This window comes from Colius striatus, chromosome 29, assembly GCF_028858725.1.
Source record: "Colius striatus isolate bColStr4 chromosome 29, bColStr4.1.hap1, whole genome shotgun sequence".
Taxonomy (NCBI): domain Eukaryota; kingdom Metazoa; phylum Chordata; class Aves; order Coliiformes; family Coliidae; genus Colius; species Colius striatus.
Genome location: NC_084787.1, coordinates 475,005 through 488,195, shown reverse-complemented (window position 1 = coordinate 488,195; position 13,191 = coordinate 475,005). Strand labels below are relative to the sequence as shown.

The window sequence follows — 13,191 nt, the reverse complement described above, 5'->3', positions numbered from 1 at the left end:
CAGGGTCTCAGCTCTCAGGGTCCCAGCTCTAAGGGTCTCAACCCTCAGGGTCTCAGCTCTCAGGGTCTCAACTCTCAGGGTCCCAGCTCTCAGAGTCCCAGCTTTCAGGGTTGCAGCTTTCAGGGTTGCAGCTCTCAGGGTCGCAGCCTTTTGGGGTCCCAGCCCCTCACCCACGTAGCTGCTCCCGCCCCGTGCCTTTGGAGGGTCTCAGTGCCCAGAGGGACCCCTCCCTGGGTGGACGGGCCAGCTGCTCCTGCAGCCTCGAGCCCACTCCCATGTTGGTTCCCAGCACGTCCCCTGCCTCGTGCTGCCTGACACATGTCACCCCCTGGGACTGGGGCAGACCCCAGGGACTCAGAAGTCACTTCCTTCCCCTTTCTGCTGTTAGCTGCTATGCAAAGGGCAGGTGGCCCCACCAGCACGCTGCAGCCAGGAGCGGATGGCCAAGAGCGCGGTGCTGCTCCTCTGGGGTGAGTGTCCGGACCACAGGGGTCCTGAGGCCATGTGGATGGGTACCCGGCCCCCTCCTCACTTTGGGGAGCAGGGGGTTGAGGCAGAGCCCCGTGGCGCTGGGCAGCCCATGGTGAGGGAGTGGAGGGTGTCTGCGGGGTCTCCTGAGGTCCCACACACCAGCACACGGGGTTGTACCCTGGTTGTAGCCCTGCTCAGGGCTGTGGGCATGGGGATGAGGGCACAAGCATCACAGGGATGGAGATGTGGGGACGGTCACCGAGTGGCTGGGGCAGCTGTGGGGTTGGGGACACAGCAGAGATGGGGATGTGGAGATGGAGACATGGGGAGGGGTCAGTGAGGGCAGAGCTGTTGGGGCTGGGGCCGTGGGGCTGTTGGTGGTGTCCGCATGCCCTGTGCCAACTCAGGCTGGCTGTGACACAGCGCAGGGGGGTCTCTGATGGGGGCAGCCGTGTCCCCTGGGCCCTCCCAGCTGTGCCAGTTCCCACGGGTGACTGTGTCCTCACGGGGCGAGCTTGGGGACAGCCCCTGCTCCCCAAGCCCAGGTGCTGCTTTTCCCACGGCACCCACCACCTCTCCCCTTCTCCCTTCTAGCCCAAGCCCTCAGCCTTGCTGGTGAGTCCTTGCCACAGTGCCTGACCCCGCTGTCCCCAGCCTGTCGTGGTGGCCCTGGCAGGCTGGTGTCCCTGTCACCCCGCAGGCACCCAGCACAGCCAGCTCACGCTGGAGCCCCCCTGGATACCGGTGTTCACAGATGAGGAGGTGGAGCTGAGCTGCCAGGGCTCCAGCAAGCCCAACTATACCATGTGGTACCTCAACAAGAAGCCCTGGAAGAAGACAAGACACACAAACCTCCTTGTCTCCTCTCCCGGCAGCTACCAGTGCCACAGCCCTGGTGCCAACCTCAGCCTCCCCATCACCCTGAGCTTCTCAAACGGTGAGGAGCAGGGTGGGTGCCCTTGGGCTCTGGGTGGGCTCTGCTTTGCAGCCTCTTCCCCCTCACAAGATGGGAGCCCAGCTCTGCGTGCACACCAGCTGCATCTCCTCAACACCACTGGATGCATCCCTGTGCCACTGGGAACCCACCAGTGCATCCCCAGGCTCACCAGTGCATCCCCACGTGCCAGCTGCCCTGTCTCTCTCTTGCAGCATGGCTGGTGCTGCAGGTGCCAGCACGGGAGCTGCTGGAGGGGGACGAGGTGTGGCTGCGCTGCCGGTACTGGAACGACAAAGAGGTCAAAAATATCGCTGAAGTGCGGTTCTTCCAGGAGGGAAAATTGCTGCAGGGACCCTCCCGGCAGGCTGAGCTGCTCCTGTACCCCCTGCAGCTGCAGCACCGTGGGCGCTACCACTGCCAGGCCAAGGCGGGCAAATTTTTTAAAAGCAATACAAAATCGGTACCAACGATGGTGACGGTGCAAGGTGAGCAGCCACTCCCCAACATCCCCCCACCGGGGTGCAGCCCCCCTCCCCAGCGGGCTCAGAGTCACCATCCTCCCCCTGGCTCCTTCCCAGAGCTCTTCTCGGTGCCGGTGCTGGAAAGCCCGGCTGAGATCCGCGAGGGATCCCCCCTGGTCCTGGGCTGCCTCAGCCACCTCAGCCCCCTGCGGCCCCTCACTCACCGCCTGTACATCTTCTACCGGGGTGAGGTGGTGGTGGGGGGCCCCCAGGACTCCTCCCAGCTGCGGCTGCCAGCCGTGGATCTGCTACACTCGGGGAGTTACTCCTGTGAGGTGCGGACGGACACGGGCAGCGTGCGGAAACGCAGCGCTCGGCTCACCGTCACGGTGCACAGTGAGTGTGCAGGAGGGGTGGGGGTGTAAGGGGCTCTGCAGCACTCCCCCTGTCCCTCCAGCCCTCCCTGGCATCCCACATCCCTCCTCGTGTCCTCACACCCCTGCCTGAGTCCCCTCATCCTTCCCCAAATCCCTACATCCCAGTTTCCACCCCCCTTCCCAGCTCCTCCCATCCCTTCCCGAGGTCCCCTCACCCCTCGCCAGGTCCTTCTGTCCCTCCCTGGAGTCTCCCCAGTGTCTCCCTGGGGTCTCTCTATCCCTTTCCAAGTCCCCCCCTCATCCCTGCTCGTCTCCTCCCCGCAGGGATCCCGGTTTCAGGGGTGTCCCTGGAGGCGCAGCCCCACGAGGGGCAGGTGGTGGAGGGTGAGCGCCTGGTGCTGAGCTGCTCGGTGGCGGCAGGGACGGGGCCCATCTCCTTCTCGTGGCACCGGCAGGGCTCAGCCGCGCCGCTGGCCACCGGCCCCCGCTACAACGTCCGTTCCGTGCGGCAGCGGGACAGCGGCCACTACCAGTGCGCGGCCACCAACGGCGGCCCCGCGGCCACCAGCCCCGCGCTGCGGGTCACCGTCCTGGGTGAGCACCGCAGCCCCGCGTCCCGCCGCGCCGCAGCCGGCCCCGCTGCCGGGCCTGACCTCGGCGCCGTGTCTCTGTGCCCGGCAGTGCCGGTGACCGGTGCCACCATCACGATGGCGAGGACGGAGCCGTCGGTGCCGGCGGGTGAGAGCCTCAACCTGAGCTGCTCCGTGCGGGACGGCACCGCGCCGGTGACCTTCACGTGGCTGCGGGACGGGCAGGAGCTGGGCTCGGGGCCGGTCCTGGCGCTGGGGACCGTGGGCTCGGCGCACGCCGGCTCGTACCAGTGTCTGGCGACCAACCGCCTCGGCGCCCGTCGCATCTTCAGGGCGCTCAGCCGGGCGCTGCCCCTCTCGGTGACGCCGCCGGAGCAGAGTCAGCCGGAGCCGCGGCAGCGGGGCGCAGGTGGGAGCTGCGCTCATCTGCTCCCTGCTCGGGGTCCCCGTGGGGGTCCAGCCCCCCAGGGTCAGAGCTGACCCGGGCTCGTCCCCTCTGTCCTCAGCCGTGGCCACGGGGCTCGGCGTGTCGCTCCCGCTCCTGCTCCTGCTCCTGCTCGCCGGGGGATGGCAGCTCCGGCGTCGGCACCGTGCAGGTGGGTCGGTGGTCCTGGGTGGGGTGAAAGCCCCCCCACACCAGCTGGGGGGGAAAACGGGCCTGCATCCTGCATCCCCCACCTTGGCTGAAGCTGAGTCCCCAGCGCCTTCAGCTCAGGGTCCTGATGCGTCTTGGGGTCCCCCAAATGACACACATGGGTCTCTGGTACCATCTGCTCGGGGTTCTGGGGGTCTCTCCTCCCATCTGGATGTGCAGAGCCAAGCCCTGAAGGGGGCTCAGGGGTCCCGGGGGACCCCTGGGCCGCTCATGCCCCCTCCTCTTGCTTTGCAGGCGCCGGGAAGAGCCGGGGCAGGTGAGCAGAGGGTCCAGTAGTGAAGTCCCCTTCCCCGGGCCGGGACAAGCTCCCTCCGCCCCAAGCGCTCCTCTGTCCCCGCAGGGACCCCGCTGCCCCCCCGGAGGCCGAGGGTCGCCGGCTGGAGCCCACCGCTCCCCCCGCGGAGCCGGAGGAAGGGGAGGTGCAGTACGCCCACATCGTGCTCACCGAGCGGGGTAAGTGCTGTGCGGGGCGGGGGGCGCGGGACGCAGCGCCCACGCGTGTCACCGCCCCCAGCGCGGGTCCCCGCACCAGTGTCTCTTCCAGGTCCCTCCCCGCCCCGGTCCCCCCGGGGATCCCCCCGCTCCGCGCCGGAGCCGGAGCCGCAAGTCACCTACGCGGTTGTGCCGGGACCCCACGCGCGACCGCGGCTCTCGAGTGACACCTACGAGAACATCCCGTGACACAAGCTGGGGGGCAGAGGGGGTAACGGGGGGTTGGTGCACACTGGGGTCTCGTGTGAGCTCCCCCCGGCACCGGGGAGCCCCCAAACACGCACCGCGTGGGGCCCGATCCGGAGCAGCAGAGCCCACCCCGGGCGGGCACTCGCGAGCCCGGGGGGAGGGTCCTGGTTGGGGTCACACAGGGCGGGAGGGGAGGGGTCACAGGGGCCACTCCCATGGTATCGGCTCCCAAATGCAGCTTTTTGGTTAAAAAGGAAGAAATGGTGTTTTTCTTGCCCGGGAGCATCACTGCCACCCCAAAACCCGCGGCAGCCGCCGCCAGGAGCCGCTGTCACCATCGCCAGCCCCACGCGGGTCTATCCCCCGCAAAAGGGGCCGGGGGAAGGTCCTCGGGGGTCCCCGTCCCAGCAGGAGGTGGTGGCCCCGTCCCCGTCAGCAGCTCTAGCGCCCCGTCACAGAAACTCTCCTGCCCCATTTGTGGATGGTGCCGCTTTACTGGGGGGCCGGGGCGGGGGCAGCAGAAGCAGGGAGCAGCTCCACACACCCCGGGTAGCTTCAGCCCCCCGGGCTCAGGGGGTCCCGGCCCTGCAGCTGCAGTTGGGTTGTGCCTGTGCCCAGCCAGAGGCGGTTTTGGGACCAGAACTGGTTCCTTCAAAAAGCTCTGGTTCTTCACCCCAGTCCCAGGATGGGGGACAAGGTGGGGGCCGTGGGGGTCCTCAGCTGCTGGGGATGGGTGAGGGGATGAGGGGCTGCAGCAGGACAGGGTCAGGACTGTTTGAGCTGGAGAGTTTCGTACATCTCGTGTTCCTCACCGCTGAGTCCCTGTGGGGGAGAGGGGTTTGTGTGGTGTCAGTCTCCACCTCACCCCAACTGCCACCCCCCCTCCAGACTGACACCCCACTGTGGGGGCTTCCCTACCAAGATGTGCCCTAGGGAAGGACCTGGGGGGGCTGCACCGAGAGGAGGGGGGACAGGGCATCACCCCAGTTACAGCACCTGCAGGGTGGGTTACAGGGGCCCCAGGGGACACTGTACCCCCAGGGGCCCCCTAGGACAGGACCTCCCCACCCCAGAATGCGCCACCCCCAGCTTGACTTACAGTGTAGATGGCTTCTTCCTTCTGCTGAGGAAAGAGAAAGAGAAAGGATAAAGGGGACACAGGGCCACTCCTGCCCCCACCCTGAGGGAAGCAAGTCAGGAGGTTTTCCTGATTTCTTCTCCCCCATCTGAGACCACCAGAGACCCTCCAAATCCCCTTCACTTTCACCTTCCCCTGGGAGGGGCGCTGGAAGGAGGATCTTATGCCCCCCACCCCGGCATACCCCAGCCCCAAATCCCCCCATCCTTTGCCCTCAGCCCCAACCCCCCCTCCCTTTGCCCCCAGCCCCGTTACCTCCTTGCTGGGTGCCTGTCGCGCCGCTCGGCGAGACACGAACTGCGGGGCGGGGGGGCACCCGAAAGTGAGGAAAGAAGAAGTAAGAGGAGGAAAAAGTCCCAGCAAGGGTGGGGGAGACCTGGGCCACCCTCTGTGCCCCTGCTGGGGAGTCCCCCCCCCCAGAGCTGGGGGCTGCCAGGGGTGCAGGCAGGTGGCTGAGGGCCAGCGCTCACCTTGAGGTGGCAATAGAGGCCGGTGAGGACGAGGCCGTACAGGAAGAGGATGGCATCCAGGACGTAGCAGAGCTCTGGCTCCATCAGGGCTTCTAGGGAGGATGGTGCAGGCAGGAGGGGGGTCCCTGGGTCAGCATCACCCCCAGGACATATCCTGCACCCATCCTGGCCAACAACAGCCCCCAACAGCCCCCTTTCCACACACTGGCGATGGCAGAGGGTCCTGAGCAGCCTCAACAGCCCCCTGGGCAGCACCAGAGCCCCAGAGCCCACCGGGACTCAGCCTGGGGTGCCCTCCTGGGCCACGAACACCCGTGGGGGGGGGCTCCATTAGATCCCAGCTCAATGCTGCTGGGGGAGTCAAATCCAAGGCCCCACGCACCCAGCCGCCCCCTCCCCATCCCCACCTGCAGCGGGAGTCCAGAGCAGCAGCAGCAGCAGCAGGGCTGTGGCGAGCAGCAGGCGGCTGCCCATGGCTGCGGCGGCCCCCGGCGGGGTCTGGCAGGTCGGGGTCCTGGTGCCAGAGTCAGAGGCCACAGTGCCAGCACCTTCCTGCCCCCGGCTCGCGCCGCCCCTGCTCCTTCCCCCCTCCTCTGGCCACGGCGGCGCTGGGGAAGCGTCCGGCGCAGCCGTCGCGTCCCTCTTCCCGCACGGGGCGCTGGGGGCATTGCACAACGGCCCCTGAGCTGTCCCCAAGCGTCACCAGCTGCCCTCGAGGCACCTCCCAGCCCCTCTGCGGCCGTCAGGGCGGGCAGGAGCCCCTCCCCAGCCCCCGAGAGGCAAAACCTCGGGGGTCCCTCTAGGGTCTCCCCAGACAGGGAGGGGAAGCTCTTGCCCACAACCCTCACGTGGGTGAGGAGGAAGAGTGAGAGTTCCACTGGGTTTGGGGTGGCAGAGGAGGGCTGAGGGGGGATTCAGAGACGGCACAGGACGGGCAGGACTCGGTTCAGCCTTTATTTGATGGGGGCAGGGAGGGGGTGCAGGGGGAGGGGGGATCCCCCAGCCCCAGCAGCACAAGCAGCAGGAGACGGGCACACGGCGGCTGCGGTCTCACCGATCCACTTCCCCAAAGACAATGTCCTGGGTGCCTGTGGGAAGGAGAGGGGGGGGGGTTAGGGCACATCAGCCCCCCCCCAAGCCAGGGAGAAGCCCCCCGACAGCCACGGGAGCCCCTGCAGGGAACGTACCGATGATGGCCACGACATCTGCCAGCATGTGGCCCTGCGACATCCGATCCAGCCCAGCCTGAAGCAAAGCAGAGACCCCCATCAGCCCCTAAAGCCCCAGCATCCCCCAAAACCCCCAGCACTCTGGCATGAGGCCTGCTGAGGCAGGAGGGGGGTGGGTTTGCCCAGCATCTGAGCAGGGTCTGGCCCAGCTCCCAGAGTCTGTGGGGGAAGGCAGGGGAGTGGGGAGGGGAGGGGGGATGTGGTCAGTTATCAGCCCAGGCAGGAAACCAGCTGTAACTGCAGAGGCAGAAGAGGCGAGTTGGGTCCCAGATTAACACGCAGCAAGGGCAGAGGAACAGAAAGCTCACTCCTGTGCCCTCCTTCCCCAAACCCCCTCCTTGCCCTGGGCCTCAGCCCCCCAACCTCTCCTACCAGGTGAGCGAATCCAGGAGCCTTGATCTTGCAGCGATAGGGGCGGCTGCTGCCGTCAGAGACAAGGTAGACACCGAATTCACCCTGCAAGGACAGGCACAGGGTTGGGGACGTAGTGATGCTGTTGTGGGGGGTTCAGGCTCTGCCTCCCACCCACAGTGTCCAGCCCTCAGACACCACTGTGGTGTGGGACAGGAGCAGCCAGGACCCCCCTTCCCCGTGCCAGAGCCCACTGTCCCCGTCGCCCAATGAGAAGTGGCACCTTGGGGGCCTCGATGGCCGTGTAGGTGGCTCCGGGGGGCACCTGGTAGCCCTCGGTGTAGAGCTTGAAGTGATGGATCAGGGACTCCATGCTGGTCTGTGTGGGGAGGAAGGCACTGTCAGCACAGGGGAGCCTCAAGGTTGGGGAGCAACGCGTGGGAACCAGGGTGGTGGCCACGTTCACACGGCCACAGGCCACAAAACGAGCACGTGGTGTGAGGGGCAGCGTGGCTGCCGCTGCTCTGCCACCCCCTGCCTTCACCAGGCAGCGCTTTGGCCAAGCTGGAGCAGAGAGATAACTCCCCCTTCCCCAGCACAAAGCCCCCCCTCCCAGCCCAGGCAGGCAGAGGCTGAGATCACAGCAGATACCAGTGACAAAAGCCTCGGCACGAGCCCCTGACACATCAACCCACGCTCCCTGCTCGCCAGCGCCAACGCAGCTGGCAGCGAGGCCCCAGGGACAGGAAGCACCACAAGCATTTACCTTCATCTCTGCTCGCTTTGGGGGAGACACTTTGGCATCGTCTACCTTGATCTCCCCCTCAGGCATCTTGTTGAGGCACTGCAGGATGATGCGGAGCGACTGCCGCATCTCTTCCACGCGGCACAGGTACCTGCGGGACCCAGGCGCAGGGTGACGGGGAAGCCACGGCCCCACCGCAGCCCCACGGAGGGGAGGTGGCCCTGCTGCAGCCCCCCAAGGCCCCACAGAGCAGGGGGTGACCGACCTGTCGTAGCAGTCGCCACGGGTGCCAATGGGGACGTCGAACTCCACCTGGTCGTAGACGTCGTAGGGCTGAGTCTTGCGCAGGTCCCAGTGGATGCCCGAGCCCCGCAGCATCACCCCGCTGTGGGCAGGGACAGGGGTGAGCAGCCTGCCCAAAGCAGGCTCTGACCGACCCTGGGGACTCCCACAGCCAGTGCCCAGACCTTGGGACTCAACCCTGATCCCTCAGGGGGAAAAAGATGCAGCTGAGCCACTCCAAACTGTCCCCAGGAGCCCCTAGACCCACCTGAACCCGTAGTTGAGAGCCTCCTCTGCTGTGATCACCCCGATGTCGACCGTGCGGTTCTTCCAGATGCGGTTGTTTGTCAGCATCTGCAGGTAGCACCGGGGTCAGCCCTTGGTCCCATCACCAGAGCTGCAGCACCGGGGTCAGCCCTTGGTCCCATCACCAGAGCTGCAGCACCAGGGTCAGCCCTTGGTCCCATCACCAGAGCTGCAGCACCAGGGTCAGCCCTTGGTCCCATCACCACAGCCACAGCACCAGGGTCAGCCCTTGGTCCCATCACCAGAGCTGCAGCACCGGGGTCAGCCCTTGGTCCCATCACCACAGCCACAGCACCGGGGTCAGCCCTTGGTCCCATCACCAGAGCTGCAGCACTGGGTCAGCCCTTGGTCCCATCACCAGAGCTGCAGCACCGGGGTCAGCCCTTGGTCCCATCTCCAGAGCCACAGCACCGGGGTCAGCCCTTGGTCCCATCACCAGAGCTGCAGCACCAGGGTCAGCCCTTGGTCCCATCACCAGAGCTGCAGCACCGGGTCAGCCCTTGGTCCCATCTCCAGAGCCACAGCACCGGGTCAGCCCTTGGTCCCATCACCGGTGCCACAGTGGGAAGGGCCCTGCAGCGGCTGCACCTCAGGGATGGGCAACACAAGGCCCCAGCCCTCAGGGTGCAGGGCAAGGGGGGTTTCTCTCCTGGGCATGCAGCAGGACCGCGCTGCCTGTCCCTCCTCACCTCCTCCACCTCGTCTATCCGGATGGAGAAATTCTTGACGAACTCATAGATGTCGTCCATCAGCCCCAGGGGCAGATCCTGCACAGGGCAGAGGGGCCTCAGCCTGCGCAGGGCCAGGGTCCCTCAGAGGCCGTTGCCCAGGGGCAGCCCCACACCGGGGGCCGGGAGCAGCCCGTACCTGGTGCACGCCGCCGGGTCGGATGTAGGCTGCATGCATCCGTGCCCCCGACACGCGCTCGTAGAACTCGAACATCTGCGGGGACAGAGGGGAGCCCGCTGCACCCCGGCACGGCACAGCCCTGCTGGCAATGCCACCCCAAAACCTGCCCCAAAGCCACGGCTCTTCACCTTCTCCCTCTCCTCAAACATCCAGAAGAAGGGGGTCATGGCCCCGATGTCCAGCGCGTGCGTGGTCACGGCCATGATGTGGTTGAGCAGCCGGGTGATCTCCGCGAAGAGGACTGGGGTGGGGGGGGGAGAGACACAGGGTGAGCAGCAGCTCTGCACCCTCCTGGGGAGAGGGGTCCAAACCCCCAAAAGGCAAAGGCTATGAGCCTGCAGGGGTGTTGGTCCACGGGCCAGCAGCTGGAGACCCCCAGAAGCAGCACAGAGCCCCCTCACCTCGGATCCACTGCGCCCGCAGCGGCGGGCGGATGTTGAGCAGCTTCTCCACGGCCAGGGAATAGGCCTGCTCGTTGCACATCATGGAGACGTAGTCCAGGCGGTCGAAGTAGGGCAGAGCCTAACGAGGGGAACAGCCTGGAGTGGTGGCAGAAGCCCTGGGCTGCCCAGAGGCTGCACACAGCAGCAGGACACAGCTCCCAGCACAGCCTCCCGCGCCGTGCCAGCAGACAGCCCTGCCTCGGGGTGAGGACTGAAGCAGGACACACGACCGCCTCTCTGCAAGCTTTCCACAGACCCCAGCAGGGCCCCAATCCTGAGCCCTTGGCACACAGCAGCCGAGGTTGTTCCCCCAGCACGGAGCTATTTCAAGCTCCTTCTCTGGCAGGAAGGTCAGACCCGGCCGGGCTGATAAACGAGCAGCGTCTGTTTACAAACACCGACCCCGTCCCTGCTCCAGCCCCACAGCCCCGGGGCCTCCACGTGTCCTCCCCGCAGCAGCCACCCCTCGCTATCCCCCGGGACACAGGGGCAGCGCTGGCACCCACCTGCAGGTACGTCTTGTACTCGATGAGCTTCTCGGTGCCACGGTGCAGGAGCCCGATGTGGGGGTCACACTTCTTCACCGTCTCCCCGCTCAGCTCCATCACCAGCCGCAGCACCCCGTGCGCTGCCGGGTGCTGAGGCCCAAAGTTTATGGTCAAAGTGGAGACCTTCTTTTGAGCCACAGGGTCCTTGTCTGCCCAGGGGAAAGAGGACAGTCAGGGGGACAGGGAAGGAAGGACACCCACCCTCACAAGCGCCCGCGGCCACTTCCAGCAGCACGGACACGGAGCAGACAGCGGACAGATGCTGAAGCTGAGCTCAGCACCACACGAGCCCCCCCAGGGCAAGTCCCAGGGGCAACCTCCAGCCCCTCAACGTGACACCCACCCCCACGAGGCTCCAGGCAGCCCCGGGCGCCCACGGGGCACGGCGAGCCCCGGCCTGGCTCTAGAGGCCACCGAGCACTCCAAAGACCCCCAACACCCCTCCAGAGACCACCCAGGTCACCCAACACCCTCCCAGGGCCCCACCTCCGCGGCTCCTCATCCCTGCGGGGCACGGACACCCCCAGGGCTCGGTCTCCCCCCCGCACAGGGTCCCCGCAGGGCCCCGGTGGCGCTCCGCGGCCTCGCCGCCCCCCCTCACCGTTCCAGGGCGGCGGCACCCACTTCTCCGTTTCCTTGCTCGGGTACATGACGGCGCCGGCGAACTGCTGAGCCCACTCCACATCGGGCTGCCATTGATGCCCCGCTCTGCGCCGCGGACGGGCCGTCAGCGCCGTGCAGGCCCGGGCCCCGCCGCGCCCGACCCCCGCCCGGCCCCGCCGCCCCCCGCGGCCCTCCGCCGCCCGCTCTCACCGCGCCGGGGCCGCGGCCGGTCGCAGCCGCGCCGCCGCCGCCGCGCTCAGCCCCGACGGCACCCGCAGCCTCCCGAGCGCCCGCAGCGCCGCCATCTCGCCCTTGGGCCGCACCGCCCCCACGCGCCCGACGCAGGGCGGTGCCGGAGCCACCTTGGGCAAGGGCGAGCGAAGCCACGCCGGGCGCCATATTGGCCACGGGCAAACATCCGGGCAACGGCCGCGGCGGCGCCGCCGCCGCCATCGCTGAGCCGGGCAGAGGGGCTGCGGGGCCGGGGCGGGCACGGGGCGGGGACGGAGCGGGGACGGGGCGGGGACGGAGCAGGAACGGGGCGGGCACGGGGCGGAAACGGGGCGGGCATGGAGCGGGCACGGGGCGGGCACGGAGCGGGCATGGAGCGGGCATGGGGCGGGAACGGAGGGGGCACGGAGCAGAGGACAAGGAGGGAGAGGAGGGACAGGGATGCAGGCGGGGTGGCAGGATGGTGCCCAGACGGGACAGGGCGAGCAGGACACGCCAGGCAAAGGAGGAACATAGTGTCCCGGTTTGACGGCAGGAGCACAAGCGTCCCCAGGCTCCCCCCTGCAGGCCCCACCGCGGATGGAGGTGGTCTCTGTCCCCTCCTGCGACACCCAGTGTCCCCGTGTGGGTGCTGGGGCAGTGGGGACAGCAAAAGCATCCTGTGTCCAGCCTGGCCAGGCTGCACCGCCAGCCCCCGCTCCCCCCGCCCCGAGCGGCTCCGGCGTCTGGGTCGGTCCCTCCAGGGAACATGGGGACTCCCTTGCTGTGCCAGGACCCTCCACGTGCCCTGTGCCCCGTGGCCTGGCCGGCCGTGGGGTCACGCCAGCTCCCGCGGCCTCCCGCTGCGTCATCGTCCCCAGTGACGCCAGCGGCTGCCCGGCCCCGTCACAGCCATTCCCAGCCCGCCTGAGTCACGGCTGATGTCATCCAGATGCTGGCCGCTGGCTGCTCCCCCCATGCTGGAACAGGGCCACTGGGGAGGCTGAGCCAGGAGGAATCCCCCCGCAGAGCCCCTGCCAGCACCCAAGGGTGCCCCACAGCCCAGACCCCAGACTTGTGGGGCGCTGGAGCTGGGGACGCTGGAGTTGGGGGTGCTGCTGGCTGCAGCAGATGCTGTGGACAGTGGGTGCTGGAGGTGGGGGTGTTGGCCAGAGCAGATGTCAGATCCCAGCAGATACTGCAGCCCCTGGGCTGCTGGCTCTGGCAGATGCTGGCTGTGCCTGGCCACCATGTGCCATGTGCCAGGTCCGTGGGGAGCTGCTGGTGGACTCGGCAGCCCTCTGGCAGTGCTGCTCTCACAGGGCTGCTGTCCCAGCCAGGCCCCGCTGCCGTGCCACAGGGTCCCACGGGTGCAGCCAAGCACCGCTGTGGCACCAGCACAGAGGCCCTTTGTAGGTTGGCGCCGGGTGCCACCAGCTCCCTTTGTGCGGGGCCACGTCACCCTGTTGTTGTCCCGGGGATGATGGAGATGGCACCGGCGCCAGCACCCGCAGGGCAGCACCCAGGACCACACAGGGCACCCCCGACGAGGGTGCTGGGGGTGCTGGGGCAGGAAGGGTGGCCGAACTTGGCCCCCCTGTTACGAGAAAGGAGGAAGCAGGATGTGGTCCACGTCCTGCCCAGCCGGGCCGAGGGCCAGGAGGTGACTCGGGGTGTGTCACAGTGAGTGGCCGTGCTGGGAAGTGCAGACACGGAGAGGGGATGAAGGGGCTGACACCAGACAGGCTGGGATGAATGGGACAGGGAGAGATGAAAGGGACGGGG

General features: G+C 67.6%; 3 protein-coding genes across 5 annotated transcripts; 1 reads left to right on the top strand and 2 right to left on the bottom strand.

Annotated features, from left to right (window-relative positions):
* The first annotated feature begins 397 nt into the window (after positions 1–397).
* On the top strand, positions 398–4,172 carry LOC133628278 (Fc receptor-like protein 3). The gene is made up of 11 exons (XM_062016055.1): positions 398–470; positions 1,066–1,086; positions 1,172–1,408; positions 1,621–1,893; positions 1,987–2,265; positions 2,571–2,840; positions 2,928–3,245; positions 3,343–3,432; positions 3,726–3,747; positions 3,832–3,944; positions 4,036–4,172. Exons 1-11 carry the CDS (start codon positions 440–442, stop codon positions 4,170–4,172), a joined length of 1,791 nt encoding a protein of 596 aa, XP_061872039.1. The 5' UTR covers positions 398–439.
* Positions 4,173–4,646: 474 nt separating this feature from the next.
* Positions 4,647–6,419, bottom strand: FCER1G (Fc epsilon receptor Ig). Of its 2 annotated transcripts, none has more exons than XM_062016356.1 (5): positions 6,188–6,419; positions 5,781–5,872; positions 5,566–5,607; positions 5,272–5,295; positions 4,647–4,994 (listed from the first exon to the last, which is right to left on the bottom strand). In XM_062016356.1, the coding sequence occupies exons 1-5, from the start codon at positions 6,252–6,254 to the stop codon at positions 4,938–4,940; spliced, it is 282 nt and encodes a 93-aa protein (XP_061872340.1). In that variant the 5' UTR covers positions 6,255–6,419; the 3' UTR covers positions 4,647–4,937. The 2 variants fall into 2 exon arrangements, with proteins under 2 accessions (XP_061872340.1, XP_061872341.1); XM_062016357.1 differs by having other exon boundaries at positions 5,272–5,292.
* Positions 6,420–6,720: 301 nt separating this feature from the next.
* Positions 6,721–11,635, bottom strand: NDUFS2 (NADH:ubiquinone oxidoreductase core subunit S2). Of its 2 annotated transcripts, none has more exons than XM_062016251.1 (14): positions 11,559–11,635; positions 11,195–11,301; positions 10,552–10,742; positions 10,004–10,124; positions 9,731–9,843; positions 9,561–9,635; positions 9,383–9,460; positions 8,656–8,741; positions 8,371–8,490; positions 8,127–8,256; positions 7,644–7,739; positions 7,382–7,465; positions 6,968–7,025; positions 6,721–6,868 (listed from the first exon to the last, which is right to left on the bottom strand). In XM_062016251.1, the coding sequence occupies exons 1-14, from the start codon at positions 11,612–11,614 to the stop codon at positions 6,831–6,833; spliced, it is 1,353 nt and encodes a 450-aa protein (XP_061872235.1). In that variant the 5' UTR covers positions 11,615–11,635; the 3' UTR covers positions 6,721–6,830. The 2 variants fall into 2 exon arrangements, with proteins under 2 accessions (XP_061872235.1, XP_061872234.1); XM_062016250.1 differs by lacking the exon at positions 11,559–11,635 and adding an exon at positions 11,407–11,516.
* Between the last annotated feature and the right edge of the window lie 1,556 nt (positions 11,636–13,191).

Bases quoted from the DNA above. Each gene is read 5' to 3' on its own strand.
- LOC133628278 (XM_062016055.1), top strand. From the start codon at position 440: ATGGCCAAGAGCGCGGTGCTGCTCCTCTGGG. The intron at 1,087-1,171 runs GTGAGTCCTTGC...GTCACCCCGCAG, and splicing joins CCAAGCCCTCAGCCTTGCTG to GCACCCAGCACAGCCAGCTC. The intron at 1,409-1,620 runs GTGAGGAGCAGG...TCTCTCTTGCAG, and splicing joins CACCCTGAGCTTCTCAAACG to CATGGCTGGTGCTGCAGGTG.
- FCER1G (XM_062016356.1), bottom strand. From the start codon at position 6,254: ATGGGCAGCCGCCTGCTGCTCGCCACAGCCCTGCTGCTGCTGCTGCTG. The intron at 5,608-5,780 runs GTGAGCGCTGGC...CCCGCCCCGCAG, and splicing joins GCCTCTATTGCCACCTCAAG to TTCGTGTCTCGCCGAGCGGC. The intron at 5,296-5,565 runs GTAACGGGGCTG...CTCTTTCCTCAG, and splicing joins GACAGGCACCCAGCAAGGAG to CAGAAGGAAGAAGCCATCTA.
- NDUFS2 (XM_062016250.1), bottom strand. From the start codon at position 11,501: ATGGCGGCGCTGCGGGCGCTCGGGAGGCTGCGGGTGCCGTCGGGGCTG. The intron at 9,461-9,560 runs GTACGGGCTGCT...TGCCCTGTGCAG, and splicing joins GACCCGGCGGCGTGCACCAG to GATCTGCCCCTGGGGCTGAT. The intron at 7,740-8,126 runs GTAAATGCTTGT...CTCCCCACACAG, and splicing joins CAAAGCGAGCAGAGATGAAG to ACCAGCATGGAGTCCCTGAT.